The following is a 15497-nucleotide window of genomic DNA, read 5'->3' as shown; positions in this document are numbered from 1 at the left end:
TTTCACTACATCTCTCCACAGACTCACCCTGTGGTGCTTCTATTAAAAAATTATAAATTAATTTATTTATTTGAAACGCAAAGTTACATGGAGGGAGAGGGCTAGGCAGACTCACAGAGAGAGAGATCTTCCATCCTCTGGTTCACTCCCCAAGTGGCCATAACAGCAGGACCTGGGCTGATCAGGAGCCTGGAGCTTCTTCTAGGTCTCCCACGAGGGTTCAAGAGGCCCAAGCTCCCGGGTCATCTTCCCAGGCTCATTGCCAGGGAGCTGGATCAGAGTGGAGCAGTCATGACTTGAACCATCTGTATGCCAACCTTCTGGATGCCAACAGTACAGGAGGCAGCTTTACCCATTAACACCACACTGCTGGTCCCCAACCAATGGCTGTTAATTGGAGGCAATTCTGCCTGACAAGGGGCATTTGAAAATACCTGGAAACACTGATGTTTGTTGTAGCTCAGACAGTGCCACCAGCCTGTGACAGCGAGGAGCCACAATGTTACCAAACACCATGCATTACCATCTGGCCTGAACATGGAAAACCATCTGCCCTAAGATGCCAACACTGCTGAGGCTGTACGACCCTGCTTAGTCAACCTTCACAGCAATTCTTTGGACTCTCAGGGCCTGGAGATCTGTTGGGCCCACAGCTACCAAAGTGAAATGCGTTATTCATGGGTGACAACTCACTTGTGCATGCTCTCCACGCCGATGATGATCATTATGCAGTAGGAGACTCCACTTTGTACAAGGAAGTGTAAGGCATACCTGCAAACAGAAGGAGACGGTTAGAGGTGACACCTGTCCCCAGCACTGGCTTCTACCCACTGAGGCTCAACAGCACTTCTGTAGCACCCACAACAGTCCTAGGGACTAAAACCTGCAGTCTTGAGTGCTGGGGGACACCCTGGATCAGAGCAGTCCTGTGTCACAGGACCCAAAAGAACTGGACAACGAAACCCTGTAAGTCGCACTCCGTGCGCCGGCATCCCAGGGAAGCAGCAAATGCCACGCAGCTCGGACACCACAGCTTCTTCAGGATGATCCAAGCAGGAGCAACAGCTGATTCCAGAACAGTCCCCGAAATGACGTCAGCTCCTCTCTGACTCTCTCCCACTACCAGCTCTGTGCTCTGTCCTTTTCACTCCAACATTTCTTACAGAACAGCAACAGCAGTGAGCACCTCCACATCCGCTTGTGCTCAGGACCTACGGCTAGGCAAAACCCAGTCATCTGGTGATCTGCCACGGTGTGTCTAAAGCATCCTGGCCAGCGCGGATGGTCCCTTCCAGTGTTCTAACATGCAGACACGGATCAAGGAGCCAAGGCATCCATTCATTCATTTCACAACGTTCAAGCATGACAGTGTGAGGGTCTCGGGGGTTATCACTGACCCAAGTGACGGTGCGCGGTGGCTGCACACACATGGACATGTGTTTACTTCTGATTTCCTTCTGCTTTGGTAGCATGAACTTAGAGTGAAACCTTCAGATCACTAAGCATGGCTTAGACTCTAAGTGAGGACCTGAACCTAGAGTAAAACTCACGTAACTCCATCCTGGTAGAACAACAGAAACCGCTGCCGTGGGAGGATCCTTCTCAGCTCTCAGCAGGCCTCAGGGCAAGCCTGTCAAAGCAGCTGTTCTACTACGGGGCACAGCAGGCCCGTCTCTACCTCGGCCCTTCTCGCTCCCTCACTCCCCCACACACGTGTACACACACACACCTGAAATACTGCTAGCTGATAGGAAGCACAAGAAACCGGAGAAGAGGTCTTCCAAAGTCCACAGAAAATGTCTGTTATGAACAAACTCTCCATGGGTCTCAAACATTCTCTGCACTAAATGAGACTTCAGCCCCCTCCCTCCACACGAAACTGACGACATGCTATGGGAGGCTCAGCTTCCGGCAGGCAGCCCCTGCTCCTGCCAGCAACCCTGAGAGCACAGCACGGGAGGGCACTTATTCCAGACAAGAGACAAGCACAGAGCAGGAGGGCTGCGGAGTGACACTGAACCTGGGGTGCTCAGAACCCCTGTGCCTCACAGCTCGCAGCACCTCTCCCCCAGCATCACACAAGGACAGCTCGGCGACCGCAGGGGGCTGCACACAGCTGGCCTTGGTCTGGGGGTCAAGTACAGTACACAGCAGGCCTTCATCCCAGGGTCGGGCTTGGCACACGGGCCTTGGCCCTGGGGTCAGGCATGGTCACCGTCTTGGCTGCACTGGCCTCTCTGCTGGGCACAGTGCTGCAGCTCCACTCAGCAACATGCCTTGCCAGCCCCTGCATCCCACGGTAACACCTGCCTGTGGCAGGAACTCGAACACACAGCAGCCCCTTGGACTCCACAGGATTGAACACTAACCCACGACACGCAACAACCATGCTACCTGGCACAGCGGCCACACACTGTCAGCACTGTAAGGGACTCAACCTCCCACCTCAACGTAGATTTCTCATTCAACGCCCACCAGACCTGAAGAAGCCAAGGACTTGAGGGTACAGCTAGTATCCTGCCTGACCTTGACACTTGAGCTGGCCCTGGGCACCTGAGCCCACGACTGATTCTTCAAGGGGTGGGCAGAAGACAGAGAGCCCACACCGCCACCATCATCCTTCATGCTGCTCAAGCACTTTGAAAGCTTCTTCCCAAAGCTTCAGCCCGTTTGCTCTAAATAATGTACTTAGCTTGAATTTCAGACAGCACTAAAAGCAGGGTAAGATTTCTCCTTCATGGGCAGGAGCTTGGCCCAGCTGTTAAACCACACCTGAAGTGGCTGCCTGTTGGAATACCTGCGTCCTGATTCCTGGGCACCCGGGCACGCTGTCCAATGGCTCGGACTGTTGAATCCCTGTCACTCACAGGGACAGCTCAGCCTGAGCTCCAGGCTCCTACTTTGGCCTGGCCAGCCCCAGTTGACACAGGATTTTGGGGTAATTCCTATCTTCTGGTTCACTTTCCAAATGGCCACAATGACTGGAGCTGAGATGATTCCAAGCCAGGAGCTTCTTCTTGGCCTCCCATGCAGGTGCAGCGACCCCAGCACTTGGGCCCTCGTCTGCTGCCTTCCCAGCCACAAGCAGGGGTATTTAGACCCAAAGTGAAGCAGCCAGAGCTCAAACTGGTGCCAAAATAGAATGCTGGCACCTCAGGTAGAATAATTAGCCTGCTATACCATAGCACTGGCCCCTGAAATACATTTTTTTTTTAAATTTACTTTTGGCTAACAAGAAGACACACACACTAACAGCACAAATTTTCAAGACTGAAAAACGGCTCTTTGACTGCTTCACCAGTCTCCTGCCCAACCGCTTTCTAAAAGCCACCGTCGTGGCCTGGACACAGCAGTTCAACAAGACACAGGGTGTCCTCAGAGCTGCGGCACCGTTGTGGCCTGGACACAGCAGTCCAACAAGACACAGGGTGTCCTCAGAGCTGCGGCACCGTTGTGGCCTGGACACAGCAGGCTCAGAGGCGCAGGGTCCCTCGGACCTGCAGGGTTAGAGTGGGACTCCGGGACACGCAGCTCATTTGCGCCGCTGCACAGACACACAGGAGAGCCCAGGGAAGACGGCTCTACACTGCAGGCTGCAGGGTGCAGAACAAGCTGAGGACTCTAAAGCCACGGATCCAAGACCCTGGTGAGGGCGGGTTTCTGTGAATTATGTTCATATGGGTGCAGATGAGAGAAATTCTGAAATCTGCCAACACTGCTGGTTCCAGAGCCTTCCGGATCCAGGACACTCTTAGCCTGGACAGCCCGGTGACTATGAGTACTTCTCCCTGTTTCTGCAGGCTCCCCCAATAACCCCAAGTACATCTCGCTGCTCCTACTGGCATCCCCAATGACACGGAGTACGTCTTCCTGCTCCCGCTGGCTCCCCTGCACCCTGCATGGCCCCTGGGCCCCAGGACACTCACAGTTCCACTTCATCTGAGAGCGCCTGGACAACATTCCAACATCGCACAGCCATCGGGCCTTGGCCGGGTGGAAGCCGAGCCTGTCTGACGGGGAATCCAAACCCTGTTCTCTTACCCTGTACTATTGTCAAAGACATTTAAGTGGATCAAACTGATTCTCAAGGACATCTGTAGATGACAGTTTAAAAAACAAACAAACATCCAAAACCTGAAACCAGCAGAAGCCAGTCCAGCTGTCCATTGTATTCACAGAGCCTTTGCACATGCCACTCAATGGGGAGACGGAGCCATGAACAGCACATGTAACCCCTGGAGTCGCCACCACTGAATCAGGGAGAACATCTACTCCCAGCTCAACCCACCAACCCACCAAGCAGAGTTCACTCACACAGCCAGGGCAAGGAACCTGCTACTGCTCCCAAAAAGGCCTTTCCTTCAAGGAAAGAAGGAATAATTGAATTTTTTAAAACATCCTACTTCTTGGGCCTGGCATGGTGGCCTAGTGGCTAAAGTCCTTGCCTTGAATGCAACAGGATCCCATATGGGCACCGGTTCTAATCCCAGTGGCCCTGCTTCCCATCCAGCTCCCTGCCTGTGACCTGGGAAGGTAGCCAAGGAAGGCCCAAACCTTTGGGACCCTGCACCCACATGCGAGACCCGGAAGAGTTCCTGGCTCCTGGCTTCAGATCGGCTCAGCACCAGCCACTGTGGTTACTTGGGAAGTGAATCATCAGATGAAAGATCTTCTTCTCTGTCTTTCCTCCTCTCTCTATATCTGACTTGCAATAAACATAAATAAATCTTAAGAAAAAAAATTCTACTTCTTGTCAAACTCGGAATGCAGACAGGTGACCCAGGCACCCAGTGGGCCTCTCTCCTGCTCAGGGGACCCCAAGTGGACAGTCTGGGCCTGTTTGGCAGCAGCTCCTCCTAACACCACTCCAGGAGGCTCTGATAATATAGTCCAACTTCAGCTGGGCTTTCCAGGGGCCACACAGAGAGCCATGCCTCCTGGGGCCGGCCCACCTGAACTCCAATCCCCCAATCCCCCAACCCCCATTGTGCTGGGTACCCATATTTGGTATGGTGAGGCACACAGACTGAGGACTATAAGGCCACGCGGGAATGTGAGATAATCCCTGCAGTGGGCAACGGGCCTGAGGGGTCACTGTACTTCTGTGTGTGTGATCAAAGGCTGAACAGAGTGTGACTGCCTGTAATACACACCCATACATACACCCACGCATATGGGCACTGGGACAGGTGCAAACAGCAGCACGTAGGAGCTGAGAAGACTTCAACGACACGAACTGGACACCGGCAGGAAGCAAGGGGGCCCTGGGGCTCCCAGGAGCCTGTGTGGGACTCAGGTCCTGCACACTTTCCATACCCCCAGCAGTGAGCAAGCAGGGCTGTGTCATCACTGAGGGAAACAGGCAGGCGGGGCTCCAAGCTCCTAGGCAGCCCTGACACCCACCCCTCGCCACACCAGGGGGTTGGGGGACACTGCCTGAGGGACTCAGCCCACCCCAAGGGGCGCTGGAAAAAGCCTTCCGTCATCAGGAATTTCTGCTTCTCCACCAGGAACTAGCAAACAAAAGGTTTCTTTGCACGGAGGGCAGAACTTAAAATATGGTAACAGAGTTCCAGCAATGGGCTATGCCAGACTCTTAAAAGCCACTTGTACCCAGGAAAAAAACAAGCCTTGTCTTGGCATAAAAGATTAGCAAAATAGGTGAAAAGACCCATTCACGACAGAGTAAAATTTCACTATAGCCCCTCTCATCTGTCTTTTTTCACAAATTATAAATAGAAATTCTCCTCTAAGACTGAATAGAGTCCATTTCCATTCCTTTATTTCTGTACCAAAACACAAACCGGGGCATTGTGGCTCAGTGTGGCCCAGTGCGGCCCAGTGTGGCCCAGTGGGAGAAGACGTGGCTTGCAAGGCAGCAGCACCCATCACAGCACCGGCTCAAGTTCCCATCTGCACCACTGCTGACCCTCTGCCTGCTACTCCGCCGGGCACGGCTATGGCTGCCCAAGTCTCTGGACCCTTGCCGCTCCAGGGGAGACCCGCACAGAGCCCCTGGCTCCAGCTGCTGCAGACCTGGGAAGTGAACCAGAGGATGGAAGAGCTCTCTATTTCTCTCTCTCTCTTTCAAAGAAGTAAATACATTTTAAGTGAAAGTTTCCAAAGTTGGTCCTAAGAGCAAAACCCTACATACAATGTCTGTCTACAATCCAGTTCTCAAGCATATGCCCATGGTCGTCATATAAACACAAGTGAAAGAATAACTTACCATCCAAAGCAAAAAAGTGCAAGGTAGAGGCCCAGAAGAGTGGCGATCCCATGTCTTATGGAAGAACTAGTTCTGCTTGCATGTAGGTAAGTTCGAAACCAAACGGCTGCAAGCAAGGCAAAGAGCTGGCACACTACAAAGTTGACCTGTGAAGGGAACCAGAAGCTGGCATCAGTTTAACACGTTTTTGGATTTTTAATTCCATGTTACATGTAATTCTCAGGACAGAAACTCCCAGAGTGTATCAAATCGAGACCTTCCCATCTGTGAGAGTCACAGCCACCCAAGGCCTTTCCAGAGGTAAGGTGCTCATTTCCAGGTGATGAGCCAATGCCCGTAGCCTGGCAGGCGTAAGGACAGATGCAAGAAAAAGGGCAGGGGGTGGGCACATACAGGCACTGGGGAGGCCCTGAGGACAGAGATGGAAAGCCAGTGTGGCTTCAGGGATGAGCAAGAGCTGATTGAGGAGGTGCCCCTGTGACAGGTGGGAGGGACCAGCGCCAGGTCTCTGGGATGGGGGCCAGAGCAGGGAGGTCAGCCTCACGGGCAGAGGCAGGGCCAGGACCACCTGCGGGAAGGGGGAGTGCAGGTGAGAGACACCAGGGCTCCCCAAGCCGCCGAGGTCCAGGCTGAAGCCAGCCCAGCCGGAACTGCCCAGGAGTCTGTGTGCCTCCCCACATCCTGGGAAAGGGAAATGTGTCTTCAACAACCACAACTACAAGACACAGACATCGAAGGCCACTGCTGGATGTGGCCCAGGAATCCACTGTTCTCTGGAACACTCCGTATGAGCCTGGTGGGTTCTCTTTAGGAGCCCACGTGGTGGCGCAGCACATTAACCACCACCTGCAATGCTAGCATCCCACGTTGGAGTAGGGGTTCAAGTCCCGGCTGACCCACTTCCAATCCCAGGCCTCAGGAGAGCAGAGTAGGATGATCCAACTCCCAAGCAGGAAACTCAGATGGAATTCCCAGCTCCTGGCTTCTGCCTGACCCAGGTCTGCTGGAGAGGACCAGCAGATGGAAAACTGTTTCTGCTTCTTCTATTTCCAACAAATCAATAAATAAGCCTGCAAAGTAACCCTTGTCACTTAATAATTACAGGAACAAGAAAGACAAAGAAACTGATCATATCATCAAAATGTATCAAAGCAGACAGGTGAAAACACAGACATGCAGATTGTCTAATTACCTGCCAAAGATAAAAAAATCAAAACCAATGAGAAGTAGGGATAAGTACTGGCAAGACATGGCACAGCCAGTCCCGTGACACACAGAGGACTCTCAGCCACGAAAATACGTGACCCACCCACACGGAAACTGATTACAAGGCAGGAGCCACATGACATGTCACAACGGGACAGAAATCCTGCTTGACGGCAGGTGACAGAGGAGGAGCGAACCCATCGGCAAGCAAGCCAGAGCAAAGCATAACCTTCCTTAAGAAACTCCACGGCGACAGGCAGCCTGCCACAGTGCAGCTAACCTTGGTCGCACTGCAACGCACCACAGGCAAAGCCTCCACCTCCCCACTGGGCCCCCAGTGGCCCCAGGCCCTCACATGCTTGCCTGACAGAGCCACCCTGCCTGCTCAACTCCAATGTGAAGGTCATTTCAAGGAAGAAGAAACAGTCAGACACAGTTAGCTGGGAAAACGTGTTCGGACCAGTATTCCGGACCCAGAGCCTCAGCCCCCCCGGGATGAGTTCCCTGGTAAACAGTGACTGCCCCACACAGCTGGGCCGGCCTCCCTGGGGCCTCCCGGGCAGCCAGGCGCCCCTGGGGAGACAGGCCTGTGAACACCTGCTGCTTCCATGCCTGCCCCAGGGAGATGAGGACCTGAAGAAAGCCGTAGCACTCCCCAGTGTGTCTGAGACACCAGACTGTTCACTTTGCTGCAGAACCCAAGGAAGCGCTCGCAGTACCTGCCGCCACGTGCCCGCGTTGACGGCTGTGGCTCCAGCTCATCGCCGGCTCGCGGCCTAGTACCTCACTGTGTCCGCGCCCAGGGATGGAACCCTGGGTAGAGCAAGCGCTCCTGGACACGACACTGCTCCAATGCCTCCTCTGCACCGGCCTGTCCAAACCCCCACTGGCTGGGTAAGGCCCCGCTCCTTTCCTTCCAGCAGTTGGTGCACAAGGCTAAAATTCCTGCCAAGGCCTGTAGTATAAAACGTTTCTCGGCTGTCTTAATTCCCAACTCCCCTGACTACTAGTGCAGGCTGGGCATCTTCCCTGCTTCACAGACATCAGCTTCTTTCCACCTCTGGTCCATTTACAGGAACCCGTTCCCCGTCTGATGACAGCAGGTGGGCTGCTGGCCTTCAAGCTTTCCTCATCACGGCCTGAGGCAAGGCTCCGGTGGTCTGCGGGTTCCCTCCTTGGCGTCTGCTTTACGCACATACGTGCAACTGCACAATATGTACAGCTGGACACACACGCGGGCCACTCCTCGCCAGTTTAAAAAAATAAAACACAAATTGAGTCAAAGCACTCAAGAGCCTGCACTTTCTGCCCCAGATGACAAAACACTGATCTGATCTATTCTCTACTTAAGCGAAATGTCGCAGTGCTAACACTTCCTGATTCAGAAGGTGACATGGAGCCTGGGGCACCCTCACCACCCACAGGAGATCCAGGCAGGTCCAGCAGGTCCAATACCAGAACGGCCAAAGGGGCTCCCCTGCCTGGGGGCTCCTGCTTCTGCACCCCTCCCTGCAGGTCCAAAGCTGAACCTGGTCTTACTGTTTTTCATTCTCACTTGGGATGGCCAACAAAGTGTAGACACACTGCGCACAGATCCGCGCCATCTCCACCATAGACTGGCCTGTACTCGGTGAGTGTCACATCCCTCACTGGGACACGACAAGGGAGACTCGAGGCGTTCAAGGGCACATCACACTACACATAAACACATACACACTCACACAAAACCATGCTTTAGGGTGACAGCCACAAGCCGCAAGCCAGGCCTGGCTGCACACACTCACCCAAGAAGACTTCAGAAAGTTTTTGGAAAATGGAAGGAAAAGGTAAATGTATTTTGTTGCGAAGAATTTTTAACTCTTTCAGGCTGATGTGACACCGGAGCAGGCTGAGCACTGGCCTACGAGGGCAGCATCCCACCTGGGCGCAGGTTCCTGTCCCAGCTGCCCCACACCTGATCCAGCTCCCTACAGCTGTATCTGGGAAAGCAGCAGAGGCCGGCCCAGGCACTCACACCCCTGCACTCCTGTAGGAGACCCTGATGGAGTTCCAGGCTCCTGGCTTGGGCCTGGCCCAGCTCCAACCATGGTAGCCATTTGGGCAGCAGACCAACGGACAGAAGCTCTCTCTCTCCCAGTCTCTCCCCCTTCTCTGTAACTATGCCTTTCAAATAAGTAAATCCTCCAAAAGAATGCCTTTTGAAATTAATGCATGGTTTTCCACATTTTCCATGACTTATTGAAGAGCATCCTCAGATGTGGTTATACCAACTGAGCTATGTTTTAATGCTAAGTACATCAACCTTAACAGAAACCAAGCATATAAAAATATAAAGCATCACATTAACAATTTTCATATTGATCCCATATGTAGATATTTTAAACACACTGGTTAAATAAAATATGAGAATCCTAGCTCTTTTAACTTTATTACCTGTCAGCAACTTTCTAAGTCTATGTGCGTGTAGTGACTCCCACTATATTCCTATCAGAACAGGCACAACTGATGCACTTTATTTCAAAACTTTAACATTTTCTTCCTTCGTCTTATGAAAAAGTTACAAGCTACCACATATGCCAACTAACAGGTTGTTAATGATCTCAACACTAGAATTAAGCATTCTACAATAAGATAATAATTTACTTTATAATAAACTTACAGTAAAAGAAAAAAAGCAACTTAAATGTTCAAGACAACACCAAATGATCACAACCCACAGAACAATAAAGTCAGCCCCGAAGCGGCTGGCACACCACAGTTGTTGATGGAGCAGAAATATACCCGACAACACAAGGGGAGTCATGGTACCGCTTCCTTCTCAAGAGGGCACCTCACCCAGGTGGGCAGGGCGAGGGCAGGAGGCAGGCACACACCACAGGACTACACCCTCAGATAGGTCCCAAGTTCCCCACATCTGAGCTGGGACCCAGAGTCCCCATTTGTGTGCCTGAATCCCCCGAGGCGGAGCTGATGTGCCAATTGATATGGTCTGGAAACCTGTCTTGCATCAGCCAGCCAGCGTTGAGGAGGTCCAGCGGCAAAGGAAGAGTTGGCTTGCAAACTTTTAAATAAGACGCCTGCAGTCACCTGCCGCACTGCGAGTTGTCCAACAATACCAACAGTGGGGTTCCAAGCACAGCAATGAGATGCCACTTCCAACTCAGCCTCGTCCCCTGCTTGTGGGTGTGACCTGATGGCCATGGTGGCCAAAAGCAAGAGAAAGCCTTTTACCAGCAAAAATGACAGAATACACTGCAGGGTGTTCATCCCATGAAAAACACTGAACAACAAAAGCATAAGACCGGCAGCTTCTTACAACACAGACCAAACTCAATGCATAATGCTTTGCACAAGAAGTAACCCACCTCCTAGATTCACAGGTGACATAAAAACTCCCTTCATAAAGAGTGCCGAAACACAAGCCACAAAACACATAGCCTGGGGAGGTTTACACTGTCACTGCAGTCAGCAGGACAAGCAACTGGGCAACAGGCTGGAGACCCAGGGACTCCCAGGGGCTGGCAACAAAGCCAGGCAGATTGCACAGGCAAGGTGCAGCTTCATCTGCCTCGTGAGCAGGGCTCTGGGCTGCCTCCATCGGGAAGCCCATTCCAGCCGCCCGCAGCCCAAAAGGGAAACATGAGAGCAGGGAAAGCTCCGTTCATTTCCCAAGAGCCCCGGTCTGAAAATGAGGCCACAGAGCCCTGTTCCTGCGCCTCCTCAGGCCAGGTTGGGAAACACGATGGAGCTATGGTCAGGACAAAAGGAAACCGCTCCTACCAGAGGGCTCAGGAGGCAGCAGATAACAGCACAGCAACCTTGGCCACTGCCACCCAAGTGAGAGATCCCAACGAAGCTCCAGGGCTCATCCTGGCCTGGCTCCAGTTAGCGCAGGAATTTGGGGAGTGAACCAACAAGCAGATCTCCTCCCCCTCCCTGCTCCTCTGCGCCCATTATTCTGCCTTTCAAATAAGTAAACAGATCTTGAAAAAAAAAAGTACATGTTCTGTGCAATTTCACTTCTCTCAATCTTCTTCAAGAACACAGGCCAATGTCCCACACACTCGACTCCTTTCCATAACATCACTGCTCTGCCAACAGCATGTCATGGCCACCCGAATGCACCTTCTAGAATGTTCTAGCCCTCCCTCTTGAGACAGGGCTCAGCTGCAGCATTGCCTCCCCATGGGGAGGCCCTTGCCCTCTCCCAGCCAGGCCATGTGCCACCTGAGGCCCAGCAGCTCGTCTGGTCTGCCTGCCCATCGCTGCATCTGTGGCCAGATGTCTGTCTCAACACTCCCCTCCCAGACAGACTCAGCTCTGCTCCTTAAGAAGTGCTCCGTATTTCTAAGCACCTTGTCCCGTGGCCTCTGGAAGCGGGCTTGTCACTGCTGCAGGGAACAAGGCCACAGAGATCAGAAGACAGCCAGCCCCTGCCCGTCAGCACTGTTCCAGCCACCGTGCACGCCGCAGGGCACGTTCTGGTCTCGCAGTCAGCGCCGCCCACGTCCTCTACAGACCACAAGCAAGGAAACACAAGCACTCCCCTGTTTTCGATCTAACAGTTTCTCAATTTTAAAGTACTAGTGTATTGTAGAAAACAAAATGTCACTCCAGAGATGCGAGCAGTCATTTAATCAAAGGATGAAAACAGCAAATCCAGGGAGGGGCCAACACCGTGGGACCAGCTGGTGAGGCCACTGCTTACAGTTCCAGCACCCGGTACCCTGTGCAAGCCCCTCCCACTCCCTTGCAAGACCAAGGTCAAGTTCCTGGTTCCCTCCTCTACCCAGCCCAGATATGGCCATTATAGGAGTCTGGGAAGTGAACCAACAAATGCTCGTTTCTTTCTGTCTCTCTGTAACTGTCTTTTAAAAAGTGAACATAACCTTCAGACCAGAGAGGGTATACCTAAGAAGCTGTTGAACTTGACTGGACAATTAGATGTTGGACTCTATGTTTGGTATACGCTTGCAATGGGGGAATCTCAACTGAACTTGAGCTGTGGTTATGTAACAAGGTGGAGGAATCCACCATGGTGGGAAGGTTTGGGGAGGGGTGGGAGAACCCAAGTATCTAGGTAACTGTGTCACATAATACAATGTAATTAATGAAGTTAAATAATAAATAATTTAAAAAAAAATGAACACAACATGAGCTGCAGCTAACAGTCACAATGACTACCAGCTGATAAGCATCTCATCAGACTGTCAACACTGCATTTAAATTCAACAAAAGAAAATTCAATATTGATGTAGCTTCCCAAATTATCCCAATTTTCCAAATACTTGAGGTCACCTATGAGAAAACATGACACAAACTCAACGGCTTCCGGCAGAGTAAACAAGCATCAGACTCCATGTCACTGAGCAAAAGAAACGTATCCTGACTCCAGGTAGAAGAATTCCAGACTCAGAGGCAAAAATGTCACATTCAACCAGTTAACACAGGGACCTACAATTCTCAGATGGCTAGCAGAGTCACGAAGCACAGAGATTACCAGCTGCTCAAGACCTGGGCACATATGTGCGCATACACACTTGTACACACACACACAGCTCCTGTGCAGCCATAAACATGACAGAAAAATGAGCCAAGTGTAGGCAGGCAAGGCCAAGTTTCAGGAAAAAACTGACCCCCCTGTTCAAAGAGGCCCATGAGGAATCAGAAGAATCAGAATACTGACAACTGAAGACTTTAGAAGCTCCAGAGCTTAAAGCAGCAGGTGCCTGTCGGGGTATACATTGGCACTGTGCTGATGGGGAAGTGTGGGAATGTGGAGGGGAGCCTGGACCGGCCCAGGTATGGCAGGCACAGCAAGTCACCAGAATGTTCCACAACAGGCAAGCCCGGGGCGGGTACGACGCCACAGACCCTGTCCTCGCTGAGGGAGCCCTGCCCAGGGTCAGCGATAAGGCTACCGTCCACTTCCAGAGAAACCAGATCCTCCCCAAGCCCCAGCGGGGTGAACGGTGATGGAACTCAGCCAGTCACAGTCAACAGCTCATTCAGGGAAGAGGCTGGACCACAGCTCTGCTCAGAAAGAACTGAAAGCCCCTGTCACCAGGACACAAGCAGAACAGCGGTTCTGACCACAGACTGTGGGACAGACACCCAGAGAGGGGAAGGCCCTAGGGCACAGCCTCAGGGACAGTCGACAAGCAGAACAGAACCTTCAAAGACCTAGACCAGAGGACGCTGCTGGACTACTGCTTCAGCCAATCCCAGGAGCAGCTCCCCTGGGATCTCCAGCAGGAAGTGGGGCAGGTGTCTGTTCCACATTAAGACACCGGAGTCCCAAACCACCGTGCATGGCTTCCACTCCCATCTCCAGATCCCAAATCCCAAGTCCAGCTCCCCAGCAAAGCCAATCCCCCCGAGGCACTGGGTCCCCAATACACACGAGAAAAGTTAAAAAAACCTAAAGAACAGAGCAGCTCATACTTATCTTCCCTCTTTCCTAATGGCTTGAAAGCTTTTAAAGTAATTGGTACACAATGAGACATTTTATAACCTTAACTTTTTTTTAAAAAATTTATTTATTTTTATTGCAAAGTCAGATATACAGAGAGGAGAGATAGAGAGGAAGATCTTCCGTCTGGTGATTCACTCCCTAAGTGACCGCAACGGCCGGTGCTGCGCCAATCCGAAGCCGGGATCCTGGAACCTCTTCCGGGTCTCCCACACGGGTACAGGGTCCCAAATCTTTGGGCCGTCCTCAACTGCTTTCCCAGGCCACAAGCAGGGAGCTGGATGGGAAGTGGAGCTGCCGGGATTAGAACCGGCGCCCATATGGGATCCCGGGGCTTTCAAGGCGAGGACTTTAGCCGCTAGGCCACGCCGCCAGGCCCTATAATCTTAACTTTTAAAATAAAGAACCGTGAAGACGCATTCTAGGCAACATCCAGGAAGTACTCAGTGTTTATGTTCACTGGATGGCCAACACGGACACGCCTGCTCATGCACTCCAGGGCTCACAGCCCAGTGAGACCCTGAAGTCCTGGCCAGGCACAGCCTCGGCACCCCAAGGACCACGGGCAGCCCCACTGGGCATTTGGGAGACCCTCTGAACGGCCCTGCCAATGTTGTCCCACAGCACTCAAATACACTGGGCCGAGCTGGCAAAGAACACCGCTCTGCCAGGCCAGGCTGCCCGTGCCACACCACATCCTCTCCTCACACACCCCACCAGCACCCAAGGGAGCAGTGCAGAAAGCCAAGGGGCTCAGCCCTCTTGACACCCTTCCTTCTGCCTCGACAAATGGGGTTAAAAACAGCCAGACTCCCAGGGCTGACTCACTGACAAAGCTCAAGAATGTTCTCAGGTCACCAGAGGAACCAGAGAGCAGGAAGCTCTTCCAAACGCTCCGAAACAAAAGCAGAAAGCAAGCAATTTAATCAAGATGTCACAGAGAAGAAAACAGATGTCGCTTACCCCACCCGGTCAGGGAACGCCTGCATGAGCCTGCCCTCCGTCCCGACCACTAACGGTCTAGTACCGTTCCCACGAGCCGAGAAGGCACTTATGTACAGCCCCCCATGGAATTAGAAGGTACTGGATTAATTGGATCCACGGCTGCTGAACTGGGCCGCGCCAGGACAGGCAATCCTTGAAAATGGATACAACCTAGATGGACAAGAATTGAATACAGCTCCACACACACATGCCCCGGACTCACAGAACACAGCGAGAGCTGGGCTGCCTTCCTGCCTGTCCTGGCCAGCACGCAGCCAGCCACTCAGGTGGGCCCAGGGCAGGAAGGGGGGAGAACACAGCAGCCCCGTCCCTGAGCTGCCACAAGCCCCTGTGCGGCTCAGCACTTGTCGCTTAGGAGATTACAACCGGTCCCAGCCAATCAGGAGGCCCGCCCAAGGGAGAGGCAGGGAGTGCCACCCCAGGGCTGGCTGCACAGAGGGGAAGCAGCTGCCAAGTGGGGTGACCCTCAGTGATCGAAGGGCACCAGCAGCGACACGAGATGCGACACAACACCAGCACAAACCTTTTTTTTTAGTTCTTCAATAAGCATTTTTACTTCTGAAAGACCATTAAGCAAGAAAAACA

The 15497-nt window shown here is 52.6% G+C and overlaps 1 protein-coding gene across 2 annotated transcripts in view; it reads right to left on the bottom strand.

Moving 5' to 3' along the window:
* Window positions 1-15497, bottom strand: part of MBOAT2 (membrane bound O-acyltransferase domain containing 2) — a 106704-nt gene that overhangs the window by 68658 nt on the left and 22549 nt on the right. For both annotated transcript variants that reach the window (XM_058668303.1, XM_058668304.1), the window contains exons 2-3: window positions 6230-6375; window positions 694-771 (exon numbers count right to left, since the gene is read on the bottom strand). In XM_058668303.1, the coding sequence (XP_058524286.1) occupies window positions 694-771; window positions 6230-6375 (224 nt within the window). The remainder of the gene's footprint in view (window positions 1-693; window positions 772-6229; window positions 6376-15497) is intronic.

Source organism: Ochotona princeps, chromosome 8 (assembly GCF_030435755.1).
Source record: "Ochotona princeps isolate mOchPri1 chromosome 8, mOchPri1.hap1, whole genome shotgun sequence".
In the NCBI taxonomy this organism is placed as follows: domain Eukaryota; kingdom Metazoa; phylum Chordata; class Mammalia; order Lagomorpha; family Ochotonidae; genus Ochotona; species Ochotona princeps.
This window is presented reverse-complemented; position numbering and strand designations above follow the sequence as displayed.